Below are 19,335 nucleotides of genomic sequence, written 5' to 3'. Positions count from 1 at the left end.
TTCTGCCTCTTTACCTACTTTAGAAAGGATGCACTTAAAATTTTAATTTTAGAATGTATTTGGGGCAGTAAGAATCATTAACTATATGTAACAGTGATAATTTATGTTACTTCATTTTTTTTTTTTGAGGAAGATTAGCCCTGTGCCAACATCTTCCAATCCTCTTTTTTTTTTGCTGAGGAAGACTGGCCCTAGGCTAACATCTGTGCACATCTTCCTCCACTTTATATGGGACGCTGCCACAGCATGGCTTGCCAAGCAGTGCCTCGGTGCGTGCCCAGGATCCGAACCGGCGAATCCCAGGCTGCCACAGCGGAGCGCGCACACTTAACCGCTTGTGCCACCGGGCTGGCCCCTGTTACTTCATTTAATCTAACAAAATCTCCAATCTATTACCTTCACTAGAATAAAAAAAAAATCTTTCCTACTGAATTCTAAGTTTAGGGGTTACATACAAATAAATGGATGAAAATAAATTTTAAGAGATCATGAAGTTACTATAAATGAAAAATAGCACTACAACATAAAAATACAGGAAGATTTCTCAAACTGCCCTTTCTATATTTCCAGAATTCCAAATTTTAATTCAGCAACTTCTCTCATCTAATAGTTAACAAGCACATACTGAAAGTGTTACCGCCCAACGGGGGGGCCTTTTGCTCACCGCAAGACATGCCAATACTCAAGAGGCAAGGTGGTAGGAGAAAAAGGACTTTTTTATTACAGCTTGCTAGCAAGAGGGAAGATGGCCGACTCATGTCCAAAAGAACCATCTTAAGGGGGCATGAAATCTTACAGCAGTTATATAGGCCATTGGGTTATTGGGGAGAGGATTAAGAATGTTGACCTTCTGGTGTGACAGACTGGGAGTGCCACACCAAATCTTTCAGTTTTCACTGATGATGGCTATCAGCACAGATTGTCTGTTCGGGGGTCATCATATTCCTAAGGAACTCAAAAAAACAAAGTTATCATCTTATCACAGCTAGGAGGTACATGCACAAGCAGGGGTCGTAAAATCTACAGAGCAGTTAGATCTCCTGGAGGGTGCATAGCCAGCTGGATTAGTTTGTCAGAGGTCATTCCCAAAGTTACAATACAGTTTTTCTTTTCTACAATATGGCTTCCCTTATGTCAACCTTGTCTTAAGCCAGTATCAAAAGCTTCTTGAGTGATACAAAAGAATTAAAAAGTATGATTTCAGCCTTCTATCTGTACACAAGGTGGGTGACAATCAGCAGATGATGGATACACAAAATGTAGTATATCCATATAATAGACTATTCAGACTTTAAAAGCAATGAAATTCTGACACATACTACAACATGGATGAACCTTGAGGACATTATGCTAAGTGAAATAAGCCAGACACAAAAGGACAAATATTATATGATCCCACTTATAAGAGTTACCTAGAATAAGCAAATTCATAGAGACAGAAAGTAGAACAGAGGCTACCAGGGGGTAGGGGTGGGAAAAATTGGAAGTTACTGTTTAATGGGTACAGAGTTTCAGTTTGGGATAATGAAAAAGTTCTAGAGATGAATAGTATGACAGTTGCACATGGTAAATGTACTTAATGCCACTGAATTGTACACTAAAAATGTGAAAAGGGTAGCTTTTATGCTATGTATGATTTACCACAATTAAAAATATATGTAATAAAACATAAATAAAAATAAAACATAATAATTCTTCTATGTACCCTAAAAATGGACAAAAATAAAAATCAATCTTAATTTCAACTGCATGATATTTGGATCATTAATGAAGGAAATGTGCTAACTCACTTCAAACATGTTTAAAGCAAAAATTATGACATTTTCCCATGGAATTTATAATACATGCAGATGAAATACATATGACAACTATAACATAGAGGACGGTGATGGGAAGAAGGGAATAGCAGACTACAGTTGCAAAATTTCTACATGTTATCTGAAATATTAATGTAAAGTAGACCATATAAAGTTAAGGATGTATACTGTAATCCCTAGAAAAAGCACTAAAAAATGTAAATGATAGATTCAGTAGATAAATTTAAATGGAATTCCAAAAATTAAAATAATCCGAAAAAGACAGAAAAGGAAAACAGAAGGTGAAAAGAGGAGACAAACAAACAATAAAATGGCAGACATAAATCCAGCCACATCAGTAATTTATTAAATGTTAATAGATCTTATTGAAATTGCATAGTGGTGATGGTTACACAACTTCGTGAATATACTAAAAATCACTGAATTGTACACTTTAAAAGGGTTAGTGTTATAGTATGTGAATTATATTCTCAATAAAGTTGCTATTAAAGAAAATAAACTAAGGCAAACAAAAAACCTTAATAGACTAAACACTACAATTAAGAGATACAAATTATCAGAACAATTAAAAAAGCATGACCCAACTACATGCTGGCTCTAACAGACATGCGTTCAATAAAGAAAGTCAGATGGAAAAATATATATCATGCAATCAGTAAGCATAAGACACTTGAGAGTCTTTAGAGTCAAACAAGCAACTCGTCCAAGGTCACACAGCTAGCTACGAAGTGGCAGAGCAAGAATTTTAACTCTGACTCCAGACTGTGCTAATAACTGCAAGGACAGAGAGGAGAAGAAAAGCTAGAGTATAAAATTCAAACCGTTCTAACTTCAAGCAAAGGGAAGAAAATCCCAGGCTCCTCAAAGCCCAGATTTTTAACTTGCCTATTGAAACTATCCCCCCAAACCCCACAACCCTAAATGTATTTGCCTTATCTACATCCTTAAAAAAGTCCCTAAAAGATTCCCTAAAAATAAAGGAAGATTTTTCCTTTTCATGTATCCACTTTAGAGCATGTCTACACAACATCATCTTCAAATTCTGCACCAAATATTCTAGAAGCTGAACTGGAATCAAATATGCAGGAAAAGAAACATATCCTCGCATTTCAACAGACATTCTGTTATGAAAAGGGTTTATGAAGTTTCTTTCAAAGGTTTTCATAAATTCTCTTGAATATGACATATTTATGAGTCACAATTAGAAATATATTACAAAATTACTGTCAAAAGGAAAAGAATCAGTGAACTTTCTACTGTAAATTCTGCAAGACTTGATCAGTTCAACCTAAGAATATCATGGAGACGTAAAAGGCATCAGAGACTATTCTATAGCTCTACCAGCTCACTCCAGTACTTTACTTATAAAGTCAGCAAATCCAAGTGAAGACAGTTACTTTCACTGGCCTCTAACATCATGACGTAAAAAAAAGGGAAAGAATTCCGTTTTTAGATCTCAACAATGGTATACCAGTAGGGGATAAAAAAGGAGCAGAAAGAGAACAGTCTCCATCCAACAGCAGAAATAGGTGCCAGCAAAAGCTATCAATTGAAAAACAAAAACAAACAACAAAAAAAACACTAACAACCCAGCCTAGTTCTAATTCATCTTAGATGCAGTTTGAAACATTTACTGAGCAGGGGATTTACAGTCAGAAGACTTTTGTTGGAATCTATACTCATTATTTACTAGCTATGCGACACTGGGCAAAGCATTTATTTCTGAGATTCTTCTCTCTTCTATAAAACCAAGAATAAGAATAAGAATACATCAAAGATTGCCATGAAGATTAAATGAGAATGGTGCAAATATACCTGTAGGTAGGTATTCCATACCTATTTTTAAGAGCCTGGAGGAAGGAAAGAAAAGTTCTGTGCCACTTCTTTTCTTACAAACAAAATCCAACTTCAGGTAATAAGAGTACCCTATATAACAAATCTATAGCAAAATTCTAGCACACACACTCCAGAAGAATATAAATATGATAGCAGTGGTAGCTTCTAGGGATTTAAACTGGAGACAGGGATCAGAGGTTCACAGACAGAGGCAATCTTATTTTTCAATGCATACATGAGACTCAAATTTCTTAACATTTTATGTTCCCAAAATTTAAAAATTTTACTATAATAAAATCAAAGATCTATGCCCAAAATGGAAAATCTAATAATGTTAATGATAAGAAAATTTATGTAGTTAAAACTAGATGTCTACAAATACACTGTAGTAACAGTTCTCAATCTTTCTTAAGCCATGACATAGATAAATAACAGTCACACACAAAACATACTTCCATGAGCTACCTAGATTACAGCCTATATAGATAAAATAAGAGTTATATACAACTGTGGACTTGCAAGGTCTAAGCCTCTCCTTTTGCTCCTACTAAAAAAAAATTTTTGTTCCCAAATATGAGTGAATAGAATATCACACGGACCACTTCAAATTCACTCTCAACTATTTTAAGAACAAAAATATTGTTAAATAAAGTCACAAAGTCACTGACAAACTTGCTAACTTCAGAATTTTAGCGTTCTCAAAGTACTTACAACATACTTCCCAATCAGAACAACACACCATGGATTACAACCTCATAACTGAAGATCAATGACCTAGCAAAAGGCTTTCTTCACGTTTCTATCCACACAACAGTCATTTTCCTACAACCTGATCTCACGTGTTGCCTATATTACTATTAACATGGGGGGAAGATTTCTCCGGGCTCTGGCTAAGTTCACTACAGTTGTTTGCTCTTCACTGTTCGGCTATTATTTGCCCTCACTCTTTCCAACTGAGCCAACCAAGGTATAGTAATTTTTAAATGTGCTCTGTACTTAACGGCCAGCCAACCTAGGCCAAGTCCTGATTCTGTTACTTAGCATAGTGTGATGGTTGGCAAGCCCCTGCACCTCAGTCTCAGTTTTCTTTTTGTTAAACAGATTTCATAATATCCAGCTTCAATGGTTGCATGAATTAAATAAAGTCATATACGTCAAAGTATTTTGTAAGATACAGTATCATGTATACATCCATAGCAGCATAATTATATCAAATTATTAATCTCCTTAACAGAAGAAAAAAAATCTAAACTCCCAAAAGACACATGAAAACTATCAGATTAAGTGCCCCAAAACACTAATTTTAACTATCTCATTCTCCTAAAAACTCTTCAATAGCTCTTGCCGTCTACTAAAGTAATAATTATTAACACCATAATGATTAAGGTAATCTGCCTGGCGATGCCAGACTTTGTGCTAAGTTCTTTATATGTGTTGTTTCTAATCTTTATTACCAACCTGCAGGGTAGGTGTCACAGTCTTCATTTTACAGATGAAAAATTTTTGAGCTATTTCCAAATTTTGCTATTATAAACAACCTTTCAATGAACATTTTTTAAAGTATATCTTTGTAGGTGAAATTCTTAAGAGTGGAATTGTCAAGTCAAAGAACATATACATTTTAAATTTTGATAAATACTAGCAAATTTCTGGCACTTAAAAAAAAAGAGCTGAAATAATTTACACTCCCAAGAACAAGACAATTTTCCTGTGTGCTTGCCTACACACTAGATGTTACAGGTATTTTTAAAATTTGTGGTTAATATAATGGATAAAAAATTACATATCATTGTTTTCACAATAGTTATATTCTTTATCTTGCTAAAAAGTCTCCAATGAAAGGAGATAAAAGAATGCATTCATCAAACCTCAACTGCTTGCCACAGCTCTCTTCTATACTCTCAATGCTGAGCATTCTGGATAGAACTCACTATCTATAGGCATATATACAGACATCTTTTAAATACATGGATGAGACTCAAACACAAAACACAAATTATTAAATTTAACATATAAATTTCTCATAAAGCTTATTACTGTAACTTATAATGCTGTTGCACTAAAATATGATAATATGAAAAAATATACATATATAAACCAGAAAGATAACTAGGAACACTATGAAATCTCTTTAAACTAATATCCCCTTTTACCAGAAGCAAGTAGTTTTACTTTTCAAAGCTCTTTTGTAAACTCCATTGGAATTTCTTTTCTTAATCCTAATAGTCCTCACAGCCTCTCATCACTGTTCTTTTACTGCTCAGAACACAAGAAACCCAGAGGAGAAACACAGTGTGTAAAACAGTTTGGAAATAAAATCTGTTTGCTCAGCACATTAAAATTCCTGAAAATTGCTATTCTTTATGAGGGTTATTTACAGCTTTGTTTTTTCCATGAATTATTTAAGCAAAAACAAACAAGACATGATTTTATTTAAATTATGTACAGTAGGGATTGTATGTAACATGATCACACTTCATGTAAATTAAGCATAAAAAATTATCTTGTAAAGAAAACTTATAAAGTTTAATATGCTTTTACATTTGGTTTATTGAATACTAAGGCAAATATATAGCGTAAATTCAGAAAAAAATTCAAGAACTCTTTTTGTTCATAACTATTAACTAAACACAACAGTGTATCAGGTGATAAGGCACAAATAGTTTTTCTATAAACAAAATAAATATTATGCTGCTCTGTGAACAGCAATAAAAAAAACAGAACCAGAAATTAATGGAAAAAAATCTTCGTATTTGATTAAATTTCAAGCATAAGATATAGTATTACAATAGAGGGAACTCTGCAGCATTAAACTTAAAAAAAAAAATTCCATCTTCTGCTAGTCTTCCTTACCAAAAGTTGCCACCAACATGGTAATCCGTCACCACTATGTTGGAAATCAGATATTCTAAGAATATACCTAGTTTGGGATAATAACGATCACATTTCAATGGTTGGTCACCAATCACTCAAGCAACGTCTATCTGGCATGACAAAATCCATAAGCAATTTCATTTCACTGTGTTATTTTTACGGAACTTACCAATTATAACCAGATATTCCAAAAGGAGCATTTTGTTTTTGTTTTTTTGTGAGGAAGATCAGCCCTGTGCCAGGGCTAACATCTGCCAATCCTCCTCTTTTTTTTGCCGAGGAAGACTGGCCCTGGGCTAATATCCGTGCCCATCTTCCTCCACTTTACATGGGACGCCGCCACAGCATGGCTTGCCAAGTGCTGAATCGGTGCGCGCCCAGGATCCGAACCGGCAAACGCCGGGCCGCCGCAGCGGAGCGTGCGCACTTAACCGCTTGCGCCACCGGGCTGGCCCCTCAAAAGGAGCATTTTAAATGGCACAGTCCAATGGGAAAAGATTTTAATGCTAGGAAAATTATATCCCAAGTAAGAATCTTGCCATGATGCACAAAAAAAGAGCGAGGGTTAGTTATCAGTAGCTGCATGTTTTCAGAGTGAAAAAAATACATAGCAATACTGCCTTATAGTTACAAAACAGTCCTTTTTGTGATAGGAGGAAAATTTTCTTGCAGGTTGTTTTATAATTCTTAACCTAATAATATTTATTGAATCCTTCCATAACATTCATTCAACTTACTATGTAGAAATCATTAGGATAGATAACAAAAGGGAAACAAAGACTGATAAGACCAAGTCTCTTGTCTGAAGAGGAGATTAAAATACAGAAACAATTTTAGCACAATATGGAAAGTGGTATACAAAATAAGAAATCGAAAAAAATTTTTAAATGCTCTAGAAGACAGAGGAAAGAGATTACTTCTCACCACAAGGTTATGGAAAACTATCCTAGTAGAGATAACATGTGAACTGTGCCTTTAAGGACAGGTAGTAGTTGGAAATGTGGGATGAGAAGACAGGTATGCCCATTGGTGAAAGAGTGATGAAAAGCATGCAACAGGAAAGAGCCAGCCATGTTTGGGAACAGCATGTAGTGCGGCTTGGCTGAGACATAACACTGATAAAAGAAGATAGAGGAGACAATATTAGAAAGAAGGTTAAGGACGGCAGTCATATATTCTACACTCTTTAACATGAAACCTCTGATGGAAATAATCTCTCTTATCTTCCTTTATGGAGAATATGAACTTCTTCATTTTATTTTCTTCCCTGAATTGAAGTCATTTGTGAACTTGACTTATTTTCCACAACATGACTATGAGCTCCTCGTGAGCAGGACCCACATCTGATTTATTTTTATATCCTTCTCAAACACCTTAAACATAGATACCAAATAAGCATTTCTTTAGCGATGGCATAAATGCATGAATGGATAAACTGGCCACGTCATTTAACTTCTCTGGGACTCAGACATTCACCTACACCAGGCGTTGGTGAACTTTTTCTATAAAGGGCTATACAGTAAATATTTTAGGCTTTGCAGGCCCTTCAGTGTCTGCTGCAGATATACAACTCTGCTGTTAGGGAGCAAAAGCAGCCACAGACGACACCGAAATGAATGGGCGTGGCTGTGTGCCAATAAAACTTAATCTACAAAAACAGGCAGCAGGCCACATTTGGCCCATGCACCACAGAAACTCCTCATCTATACACACAAATTTAACACATTATATTGTACAAGTACATTTAAATGTAAGTATTATTTTCAAATCATTTTCTTACATAATAACAGAACCTCAGCCAAAATTTCAAACAAGAAAATAAAAAATAAAAAGGGGTATAAATAGGAAAATGTGGATACACTGCGTGAAACCTGGTAAATCTGGACCTTTGGGTACTTCCACCAAATTTGCCCTCTCCAGACACTTGTTCCTATTAGCCTTCTGTGTGACCTTAAGTCACAATCTCTTTAGGCCTTAGTTTAATCTTCAGGCCTTAGTTTTTAATGAATAAAGTAAATTGGTTAAAATAGATAATTCTCAGCTAGAACTCTATGATCTCAAGAAATTGAGATTTTAAGTGGAAATTTCATCTAGAAAACGATGATTATGTTCATAAATGATTTTGAATCCATGGAAGAACAAAATACAAGTATACCATAGAAACAAAGTATTACATATTAGAATAATAAATTAAGATAATTTAATACCTTGGGTAATTGATCTAATGAGCTTTTTAAAACATTTTTCAAAATCATGTTTTAGTACCCAAAAACTAAGATTTCAATACCACCTCGAATGTAGTTATAAATACACCTGGAAAATCAGTTTAATAGCAAGTACAGGTTAATTCACCTAACCAGGATCATGATATCAGGAGGATACTCAGATCATAAAATAACTTTTTTTGATCTTAAGTGCCATCATATGCAGCAAAAAGAAAAAAAATAGAATCTTACTTCTGGCTTCACATTCCATGCTATGGTATAACAATTAATATATGACTGGACTCCCAGACATATTTAGTTAAAAATCCGAAGTTTTTAAATTTAAAAGTCAAAGTCCATGCAATACATAATAAACTAGGTGTCATTCATAGGTGTAATGGTGATTTTATAACTTTTCCATTTTTACTCTTCAAATCAAGACGGGTTACAGAATAAAAACTCTTCACTTTTTACTGTTTACAAAGAATTGTTGGGTCAATTAAAATTCTATAATTCCTATAATTCATCACTGTCCACATTTACAAAAACAACACCATTACACTGCTTTCTGAAATATAAGTTAACAGTTTCTGGTTCATTACAAACTTACCAAACATTTGGCAAATTCTTTGTTTTCTGAAAGGAATCCATAACCTGGATGTACCTGAGAAAGGAAAATGAAAAGCATTTTCAATTTTATCGGTATTGCAAAACCTTTATAAGCGAAATACAGAGTGCATTCATGTATTTATTGTTCAAGGGCCCTTGAGTAAGGTCACTTCTCTTACATACCGGCCAGCTGCAACTCCCATTCCTGAGTACAGACTCAAACTGCCTATTTGATGCTCACCTCAGGCACACCACCTTCGTCCTAACTGCAATCAGGGCCATCTACCTACATATCTTCCTGCCCACCTGCATTTGACTACGCTATTCAACACAACTCAAACTCTCCCTACTTTTTCTTAAGCTAACTTTGGCCACAAGTTTGGAGAATTTTCAAGTGACTGGGAGGACAAAGAATTATGTTAAAGGAACCTTTTGCAAAATATATGAAAAACTCTTAATTCCCCTTTCTTTACAGTACCAGGAACTGCTACTTTCCAAAACCCTGGCTAGGAAGCCAACTAACATTTTATTCCTGACAACATTAATGTACTCAGCCACTACCCAATGAGCAGTTTCAGTCAAATCTAACTAAAACAGAAGTTTGGTTTTACTTTTTCTTTTTACTCTGAATTTTTTTTTCTTCTGATATCTACTCTTCTTTCCCTCCTCACCCCACTTTGCCATTCATCACCACTTTATGCTACGCTCTCTCACAAGCCACATGGCTACAATCTAAATTCTACCGGTCTGTTCTAATCAAGTAATTTTTTATTCTACCACACTGGCCAAACATAAATTTAGCCCTTCTATTATCAGTCAGTATTGAATACATTCCTAGTAAAACAATTTGGCTATAAGAAATGTGAAATTTCTGAAGGAGCCAATATCATAATCTAGAAGTAGCTACACATGAGATTTTTAAATGCTGAACTAAGCTGTACGAACATGGTACAGAATAATTTAAACTACTACATCACAGGAAAAGAGTTTCACTCCACCAATTTCATTTAAATAAATGTTCAATGAAAAACTGTACTCTGATAAGCTATAGTTAAAAGGTTAAAAAAGTTTTAGCTTCATTAACTCTGCTAATAAACTGTAAACATCTATAACATGGATTCATGAATTCAGTTTTTTCTTTAAACATGCATCTTACTAAAACATTTCTTTCAAAAGAAATGTGAACACTAATTGAAGCACTCCAGGCTAATTGCTGGTGTTGGCTGCTTCCATCCAATTTTAGAGATAACTCTGCAGAGTTTTTGACATTATATGTAATTAGTTCTCTGATATCAAAAAAACACACACCACCATACAACAACAACAAAACACTATTCCTGATGTCAGAAAACAGTTTTTCCCCTTGGATTCTACTCCATTCAAATAGAATTAGGGGTGGGGTGAATTCTTGATTTCTCCATGTAAGTTATGTACATTCTATTGACATGATCAAACTAAAATAACTACCAATTGCTTTGTTTCTATTTCTGGAAGTGTAATTAAGTTTACATAATTTTTAAATGATTACAACAGAATTTAAACCAGGGTCTTTTGAATCCTGTTCAAAATACATAATTTTTTTTAAATGCTCTTATTACACTGAAAGAGTTAATACTCGAAACTAATTGGGATTTCTTTTTTTTTCTAGCAAATTTGGAAATGAACTGAAACTGCTCCCTGCTGTGAAAGCTGAATCCAGCAGCCACCTGCAGGATCAGCGACCAACACTGACAGATGCTACAAAGCCTTTGATTTCCAGTAGCGAATTCGGCCACATTTAACTCATGTGACATGAACTAACTGCAACAGCATTTTCAATCATTCTTTCTTATTTTTTTAAAAATACAAACTAGCTTTCTGCTCACTACATCTGAAACAGCTGCAGTAGACAGATTCATTCAGACTCACAGCTTGGGCCCTGGTTTTCTTAATGGCCTCCATGATGGCATCCATGTTGAGGTAGCTTTTACTGGTGGGAGCCAGGCCAACACAGACAGCCTCATCCGCCATTTTCACATGAACCTGAAGAGACAAATCTCTGCATTAACAGATGCTCCCAGCAAAAAAAACTGCCATCATCCGTAAATATACACAAAATTGCAAATCTGCTTGTTTCACATATCATTTATGTAGTCAGATCTCTTTTTGAATATGCACTAAAAAATAACAATGTAACAAATAAGATCAGGTACTATATTAACCATGATTCCATTTATTATAAGCCTAAGCCACTGTCTAACCAAATAATTTCCATAATATTCCCTACCGATTTGATTAAATAAAACCATAGCAAACGACTTTAGCCTCCTATTCGGTTCAGCTATAAATAAATCTTATATCAAAAACTACCTTGTTACATGTAGCCAGAGTAGCACAATATTTTAGTAACAAGCACTCATGCCCAGGTCTAAGCAAGCTCCCCAGGAAGTGGGGATAATTAGAGGGACTGAATGAAGGGAGGCAGTGAGTGTCCCTGCACAGCATCAGGTTAGCACCAGGCACAAATTAAAGCCCAGGACTAAAGAGTTCAATACCACTACACATGAACCAGAAAATCTTGAGAATCATTTAAATACTCTCACATTTGATCCTCATCCATTTATCCCTAAAAGAACTGATATGTGCATTAAGTTCTAAATCTACTTAAAACTCAGGAATAAATATATGTCCCATTTTTAAGACTACTCACTCTACAATGTTTTAAATCTATTTTTGCTTAATAGAGGTTAGGCATACAATACTGAAAAGAGTAAGTTGTTTACTTCTAAAAGAAATTTATTATTTTAAAATGATGAAGGGATTCATATATTTTTGAAATGGTTTTTCCTAACAGTTTTCCAGTTTAAGGAAATCCTAATCAGTTTAAATTTATCTTACGAGACAGATATATAAACCACAGCACATACATATACCTGGACATTTAAGACACCCTCTCCCCACTAAGGTAGCAAATACTTTTGAGCATTGCTAAGTTATATTCTTCAGCTGTGAAGTAATTTTTTAAGAAGCACTTTGTTTTAAATGAGATCTACAAAAAAAAAAAAAACCCAAGAAAGTCATCTTTTTGAAAGCTTAGAGTCCTCTTTATCAATTCAATAAATATTTTCTAATTAAGTAAAAAGATATATTATGTATGAAAGGTAAAAGATACCTACCTAAGGGATTTACAGATCAACATCTTAATATAAAATACTCAAATATACACACTCTATAATTTCTTTAATGACATCCACTTCAAGGAAAGGCAGCCATGCTCGCAAAGGGATCCTAAATATTCCCATGTTCAAAGCAAGGCTCTCCTTGTGGTTCCTCTTCCAGCCTCAAGTTGCTCTCCTTCCCTCAGACCAGAATATCCCCTCCTCTACTGCTCTTTGCCCAATTCAGATCCTATTATTAGCAATTTCATTGCTGTAATTGTGGTTGTGTTTTTTTTTTTATATAAGGAAGAAACTGAATACTGAACAATCCTTTACAAAGAATGCATTAGCCAGGTGGGGATAAAGTCTTTAAAGTTAAATCTACACTCATTCTGTATATTTTATTTCCATCCAGATACTATCTATTTTTAAAGATTCACGTAAAGTTTCACTTCTACTATTAGGTGTTTCCCAAGTACTTCAGCTTCCGATAAAGCTCCTTTAATCTGAACTCCAATAGTACTTAAGTGCAAATTTTGGCATTTAATCGCATCCTGCCCAGCAATGTCATTTAAACCCCTTTACAAATTATGTCTGTTAAAATTTATACACTCTCCTCTACCAGATCATAAGGTCCTGTAAAGCAGAGGTTGTGTCTTAAATTCCCTTTTTTCTTCTAATCTCCCCCAGCACAGTGTTATGTGCTAAAAGCTTGTTAACTCATAGATACACTTGGATGGCAATTTATTTAATAACTTTCATCGTTAAGCCATTGTCTTGGAGGTAAAAGTCTAACTACACCAAACTAAATCTTTTCCAATCTTAGCAATACATATTGGAACTGAAGGTTGTATGAGGGGAAAAGAAATTAAAAGACACGCAAACGCATACACGTGTGTATTTATATGTCCAAAATTTCTATAATAAACATTCATCAAAAAGTAAAAAAGGAGAGGCCAGCCAGTGGCATAGCAGTTAAGTTCTCGTGCTCCGCTTCGGCAGCCCCAGGTTTGCAGGTTCAGATCCCGGATGCAGACATATGCACCACTTATCAAGCCATGCTGTGGCAGCGTCCCATATAAAGTAGAGGAAGATGGGCACGGATGTTAGCTCAGGGGCAATCTTCCTCAGCAAAAAAGAGGAGGATTGGCAACAGATGTTAGCTAAGAGCTAATCTTCCTCACAAAAACAAACAAACAAAAAAAAGTAAAAAAGGAGGGGAATCCTAATAGTATTTTGACTTATTGACTTCTAGTCTTTTCTCTAAACACACTTCTGTAACCATATTGCATATAGAATTTTGCATCCTTTTGTTTTTTAACTAACGTCAATAATAGACATTTTTCCTAGGTTTTCACAAACTCTTCGTAAACATACTGAGAATCTAGCTCAGAGCCTAACATATTTTAGCAGATTAATATTGTCCAAATAAACATTTAAGTAAATTACACATCAAAAGCAGGTGAAGAGTGCTTACAGACTTTACAAAGAAAGGCAAAACATATGCTGTTTCTAAAGGGTTGGTTGGTTTCTTCTCTTCTATTTCTCAGAAACAAACCTTACTTTAGGATAGAAAAGTATATTAACATCTCACCAAGCCCACCGTCTAGCCCCAGGTCAGTACTAGCAAAACTCCTGGGCAAAGCCCCTTGAAAGAAAAAACTAGACTCCTCTGCTGCCTTAGTGCTAAGGAGAAATGTATGAGTCAACCAGGAAAGGACAGTTTAAAAAACTTTTGAAACTAAATTTCAATTTTGTTGTTACTGTTGTTCTAAAAGTGTGAGGTGATTTCTTTGGCTTAATAACACAAAACCGTACTCAAGCAGTGCAGCTGTTCTTCTGAAGAATGACTTATCATTAACTACGCTGACAAGATGCATTTATGTTACACACATTTCAACCCCTTGAAAAACATAAATTCATTTTTATATATTTCAACAGTAAAAGAAAAACATAACAATTACGGGAAGTTTAAACTGAGGTAAACCAGCCAATTAACTAGGATATTGCTAGCTACAAGTTTAAAAAAGAAAAAAGATTTTAAGTACTAACACTAAGTAAAGCAGTAAGTCTTCATAAACTTTTCCAATAGAAAATTTTCCAATAGAGGTTTTTAAAGATTTTTAGTTTCCTCCTTAACCACTTAGTTTTATATTTTGAGATTTTTTATTCTTTAAATAGAGGAAAATTATTTGTATCAGCCTATTATTTTCCAAATAATGATCTAGCAGAACAAAGGCTGTATTTTTCAACTTACAGACCAAAAAAAAAAAAAAAAATCACCTTCCTCATTAACTTTTTAAAAATGAACTTAAACAGTTGGATATAGGTAGGTTAAAAATTGTGCAGGAATTTTAAAATTTTGAGTTAGTGGAAAATTTCATATTAGTCCATTAGATGCCTAAAATATGCTAAAAAGAGATATGCTTGGTCCCTATCCTTATCAAATGGATTCCATCTTAGTGTTAAAAAGTAGACTAGACCAGATCTGAGTGAAAGGTTTTAAATACCTTCTAAACTAGCACAGACTGAGAAAGATGGGGAAGACAAATAGATTTGAAGATATTTTTTCATGCTGGGAGATTTTTTGAAACCTATCACTCAGCAAGAACTGTAGTCACGTGGATATTATTTACCATGACCACGAATACTTGAGTTTTCCTTGCGATATCCTTCAATACAAACACTAGGTAGAACACTACGAGGAGGACATCATATAGATTAGATGTGCTCTTTGCCTGAGAATAGCAATACAATCCGGCCAGACTTCAGTATCCACCAAATCTAACCAAATTCTCTAACACTGTCAACAAACAAAAACTACCCTTAAAGACTGAAAAGTTAAAGAAAGGAATGCCAACTGCATCAATCTTTATTTAAAGGACTAGAAAAAAAAATCATTTTCAAACAACCAGATAAAATCCTATTTCTGAGAGAGAAAAAAAAAGAACCCTTCTCTCTATTTTACACAAAGTGTCTAAAGTCTAAAGAGACTTATACAAATGTCAACAGACTAGCATTCTGGCACATCCTTTCTAGAAAGGGAATTTGATCCCTAGAAAATAATGATTTTTTAAGTCAGTAAATATTACATTCACTTTTATTCCATGTTGTAAAACTACATGTGTAGCACCATGAGACATTTATTCATGATTATTTTTATATGGCAGAATTAGTGACTTTACTATTTTTCTGTTGTTAAAATTTACATAATTTTCAAAGTGGCAAAACCAAAAATTAAAAATTACAAGGAAAAAAGTGAATAAGTTTTTGCCAGTTGCAAAATTTCCAACCCATTTTCTACAATCCTGTTTTCATATCACAAAAGGGAAGTGACCCAGAGTCAACCCTGGAACCAAAACAAAGGTTTTCTTTTAGTCTTTTTCAGCAGGGATGCATTTCTGAGGGTATGGTAAACAGAACATATTCTCATACCACTGGCCCCTTATAGAAGCATCAAGGGAAAGATGGCAGGGATGGAAGAGGGGAGAGGAGACATCAAGTAGGAAAGCAAAACCTTAGCAAAAGCATGTCAGCGTGCAGAGAGCACAATGAAATGGATTGTGGAATATAGCAGGGGCAGAAACAGAAATAAATATGGAAGGGTGGGGCGGGGTGTTGATACGGTTGGTTATAAAGGTTGGGAGAGGCAGAGTGATAGCTGAGAAAGGGTTTGGAGTGTTTTTTTAGCTTAGGAAAAACTTGAAGAAATGCCTTTGGGAAGGAATCTATGGAAAGTAAGGAGCTAAAAACATCTGAGAGATGAAATAATTCACAGTATAAGGTTTCTGACAAGCAGTGGCAGAGCTAAGACATATGGGAAAGTAGGAGAGGGGCAAAGGGATAGAGCTCATCTTCTCCCACACACACAATAAATAGAAGCCAGGAGTGAAAAAGAAAAAAGAGAAAGAAAAGAAGGAAAAATAAGAAAGGAATAAAGACAGACAGGAAAGACAGAAAGAAAGAAACCAAGCTTGCTGTGTACTCCAAGACAAAGCACCCTAAGCCCCTACTCCTTAATCACCATGCTGCCTGGAAGCTCTTCTCTGTAGAAATTCTTGAGCCACAACTGCAGAGAAAGCAGCAAGGATAGGATCGGGAATATCTCTTTCCTTCTAAATAGCACGAGGATGCCAAGAATGGGTATAAATGCAGGCAGATTTATAGATTTGGCGGCAGAAATTAAAGGCTCTGTCCCTTGGCAGTTTCTGTTTTATCTGTGAAGCAAGAGACAAAACCACCTTCTGACAGAAGTAGGGAAAGAGTCATCACTGGCTGTGTAAGAAGAATAGAAAAGGCTGGAAATAGTCATTGGGAACACAGGAAAGCAAACTAACAAGAGAAATCTAGTAAGATGGCCAGGTACTGTTGACATTGATAAACGGTTCTCTTTGTTATGAAAGAACTTAGGCCAACAAAATGGTACAGCCTCTATGGAAAACAGTACGGAGGTTCCTCAAAAAATTAAAAATAGAACTACCATATAATCCAGGAATCTCACTTCTGAGTATTTATCCAAAAGAAATGAAATAAAGATCTCAAAGAGATATTAGCACTCCCAGGTTCACTGCAGCACTATTCACAATAGCTAAGATGTGGAAACAACCTACATATCCATCAAGAGATGAATGGATAAAGAAAGTATGGTATATACATGCAGTGGAATACCACTCAGCCTTTAAAAGGAAGGAAATTCTGCAATATGTGACAACATAGACGGACTTAAGAACGTTATGCTAATTGAAATATGCCAGACACAGAAAGACAAATACTGCATGACTCCACTTTTATGAGGTATCTAAAATAGTCAAATTCACAAAATCAAAGACTGGAATGGTGGTTACCAGGGGCTAGGGGAAGAAGAAATGAAGAGTTATTAATCAATAGGCATAAAGTTTCATTTAAATAAGGTGAATAAGGACTAGAGATCTGCTGTACAACATTGTACTTATAGTCAACAATAATGTATTGTACACTTAAAATTTATTAAGAGGATAGATCTCATGTTGAGTGTTCTTACCACAATAAAATTTTTAAAAATGAAAAGAAAAAACGAACCAACTTAGGCCAATTTGGTTATGCACAACTCAAGTTCTTTTTGGAGATGATGGTGGACACCAAAGAAGTCTAAGATGGGTGAGGGTTAGCTACTCCCTTGTAACAGCTAGATCTTAAGTTAGCATGAGGGAAGCCATCTTAGAGAAAGGAAGCAATATTGTAACTATGACCCTGACTCACTAGTCTCTATGAATGCCTTCTGGTCTTCACATAGCCTAGATGATTAAGCACCTTTCCCTTTTGCAAAATACATGATCTGCTAGTTCTATGACTCTTGCTTACGTATATCTCCCCGCTGTGATAAGATGATAACTTTGTTCTCTGAGTTCCCAAGGAACATGACGACCTCTAGAAAGAAAAACTGTGTTGGTACTCATCACAAATGACAGAAGAAAGAAATAATGGGGCACCTTGAAGTTCATCACACCAGATGCTAGCCATCCCTTAACCCCCTCCTTCCCTGCCCATTTCTCCTATATAACTGCCTCAAGATTCTGTATAATTTTAAGATGGTTCTTTAGGACACTAGTCTGCCATCTTCCCATTATGCTGACTAATCAAATAAATTTTCCTTTCTCAACCACTGACTTGTTTGCAACTGATTGGGATCGGATTGCAGCGAGCAGAACGAGCCCCTTTTCGCTCAGTTACAAATTTCTGGCAACCCAGATGGGACATGCCTCTGCTCGTGGCTAGTCAACTCCTGGAGAAATCTCAGGACTCTCCCAAGGGCTGCTGGGATGCTCTTTCTCCCAGGGACTGCCCCCTGAGTTCTCCTGATTGTCGACAGCCTTCAATGCTTCCCAGTGGCTGAAAAAACTAAACAGGCTCTAGATGTGTTTGTTTGTTTGTTTTTGCTTCCGGTGAGTCAACGGGCTCAATCTGGAATAGGATAAGTCACGTCAGGGATGCCCGTGAACTCCGTTCCCCTCCAACTGGGGTCCTTTCTGTTGGAGAAGGGGCCATCTTAGGGCTTGCAATTGGAGTGGGAACAGTTGTAGGACTTTCTACCCTAAATCTGGTAAACAGTTCACTAGTGTATGTTTTTTTCTGTGTCTGGATCCGTGTGTCTGTCCATCTCTGTGTATCAGAATGGAGGGAACTCCATCTGTCCCCAAGAAAAGGCCCCTGGGCCTCCTCTTGGCTAAATGGGCTGACTTCAGCTATGAGCCATACCCAAGAAGATAGTTTTCTTTTGTAACACCACATGGCCACCATATTCCATAGACTCTAGAGAGAAAATGGCCAAACTGGGACAATTTCAGTTTACCCAAACTGGTATATCTGCATTTGCGATTGGAAAAAGCTGGCTATAAAATTAAACAACCAATGGGAAGCCTATTTTAATCTTTTGAGGCTTATAAATGAAATCAGGAATACTTTACTGCCTCTTTAAAAGAAAATAATTAAATAATCAAACACGCCAGACTGGGGGATGTCAGCGGCCCTGCTGGCAAAACGAAACCAAAGCTACTCTCTCACTGAGCTTCCCCAATTCGACCCCCCCAAAATTCCTGATCTAAAATTAAACAAGTGAGGGGCTGGCCCAGTGGCACAAGCAGTTAAGTGTGCGCGCTCCGCTGCAGCGGCCTGGGGTTTGCCGGTTCGGATCCCAGGCTCGCACTGATGCAGCACTTGTTAAGCCATGCTGTGGCGGCATCTCATATAAAGTAGAGGAAGATGGGCATGGATGTTAGCCCAGGGCCAGTCTTCCTCAGCAAAAAAAAAAAAAAAAAGAGGAGGATTGGTATTGGATGTCAGCTCAGGGCTGGTCCTCCTCACAAAAAATTAAATTAAATT

At 35.8% G+C, this 19,335-nt stretch overlaps 1 protein-coding gene across 2 annotated transcripts in view; it reads right to left on the bottom strand.

Moving 5' to 3' along the window:
- Positions 1–19,335, bottom strand: part of PCCA (propionyl-CoA carboxylase subunit alpha) — a 415,707-nt gene that overhangs the window by 327,492 nt on the left and 68,880 nt on the right. For both annotated transcript variants that reach the window (XM_058548431.1, XM_058548432.1), the window contains exons 5-6: positions 11,249–11,362; positions 9,342–9,395 (exon numbers count right to left, since the gene is read on the bottom strand). In XM_058548431.1, coding sequence (XP_058404414.1) covers positions 9,342–9,395; positions 11,249–11,362 — 168 coding nt within the window. The remainder of the gene's footprint in view (positions 1–9,341; positions 9,396–11,248; positions 11,363–19,335) is intronic.

Source organism: Diceros bicornis, chromosome 9 (assembly GCF_020826845.1).
Source record: "Diceros bicornis minor isolate mBicDic1 chromosome 9, mDicBic1.mat.cur, whole genome shotgun sequence".
Taxonomy (NCBI): domain Eukaryota; kingdom Metazoa; phylum Chordata; class Mammalia; order Perissodactyla; family Rhinocerotidae; genus Diceros; species Diceros bicornis.
Note: the sequence above shows the minus strand (reverse complement) of the source record. Positions and strands in the feature narration are given on the sequence as shown.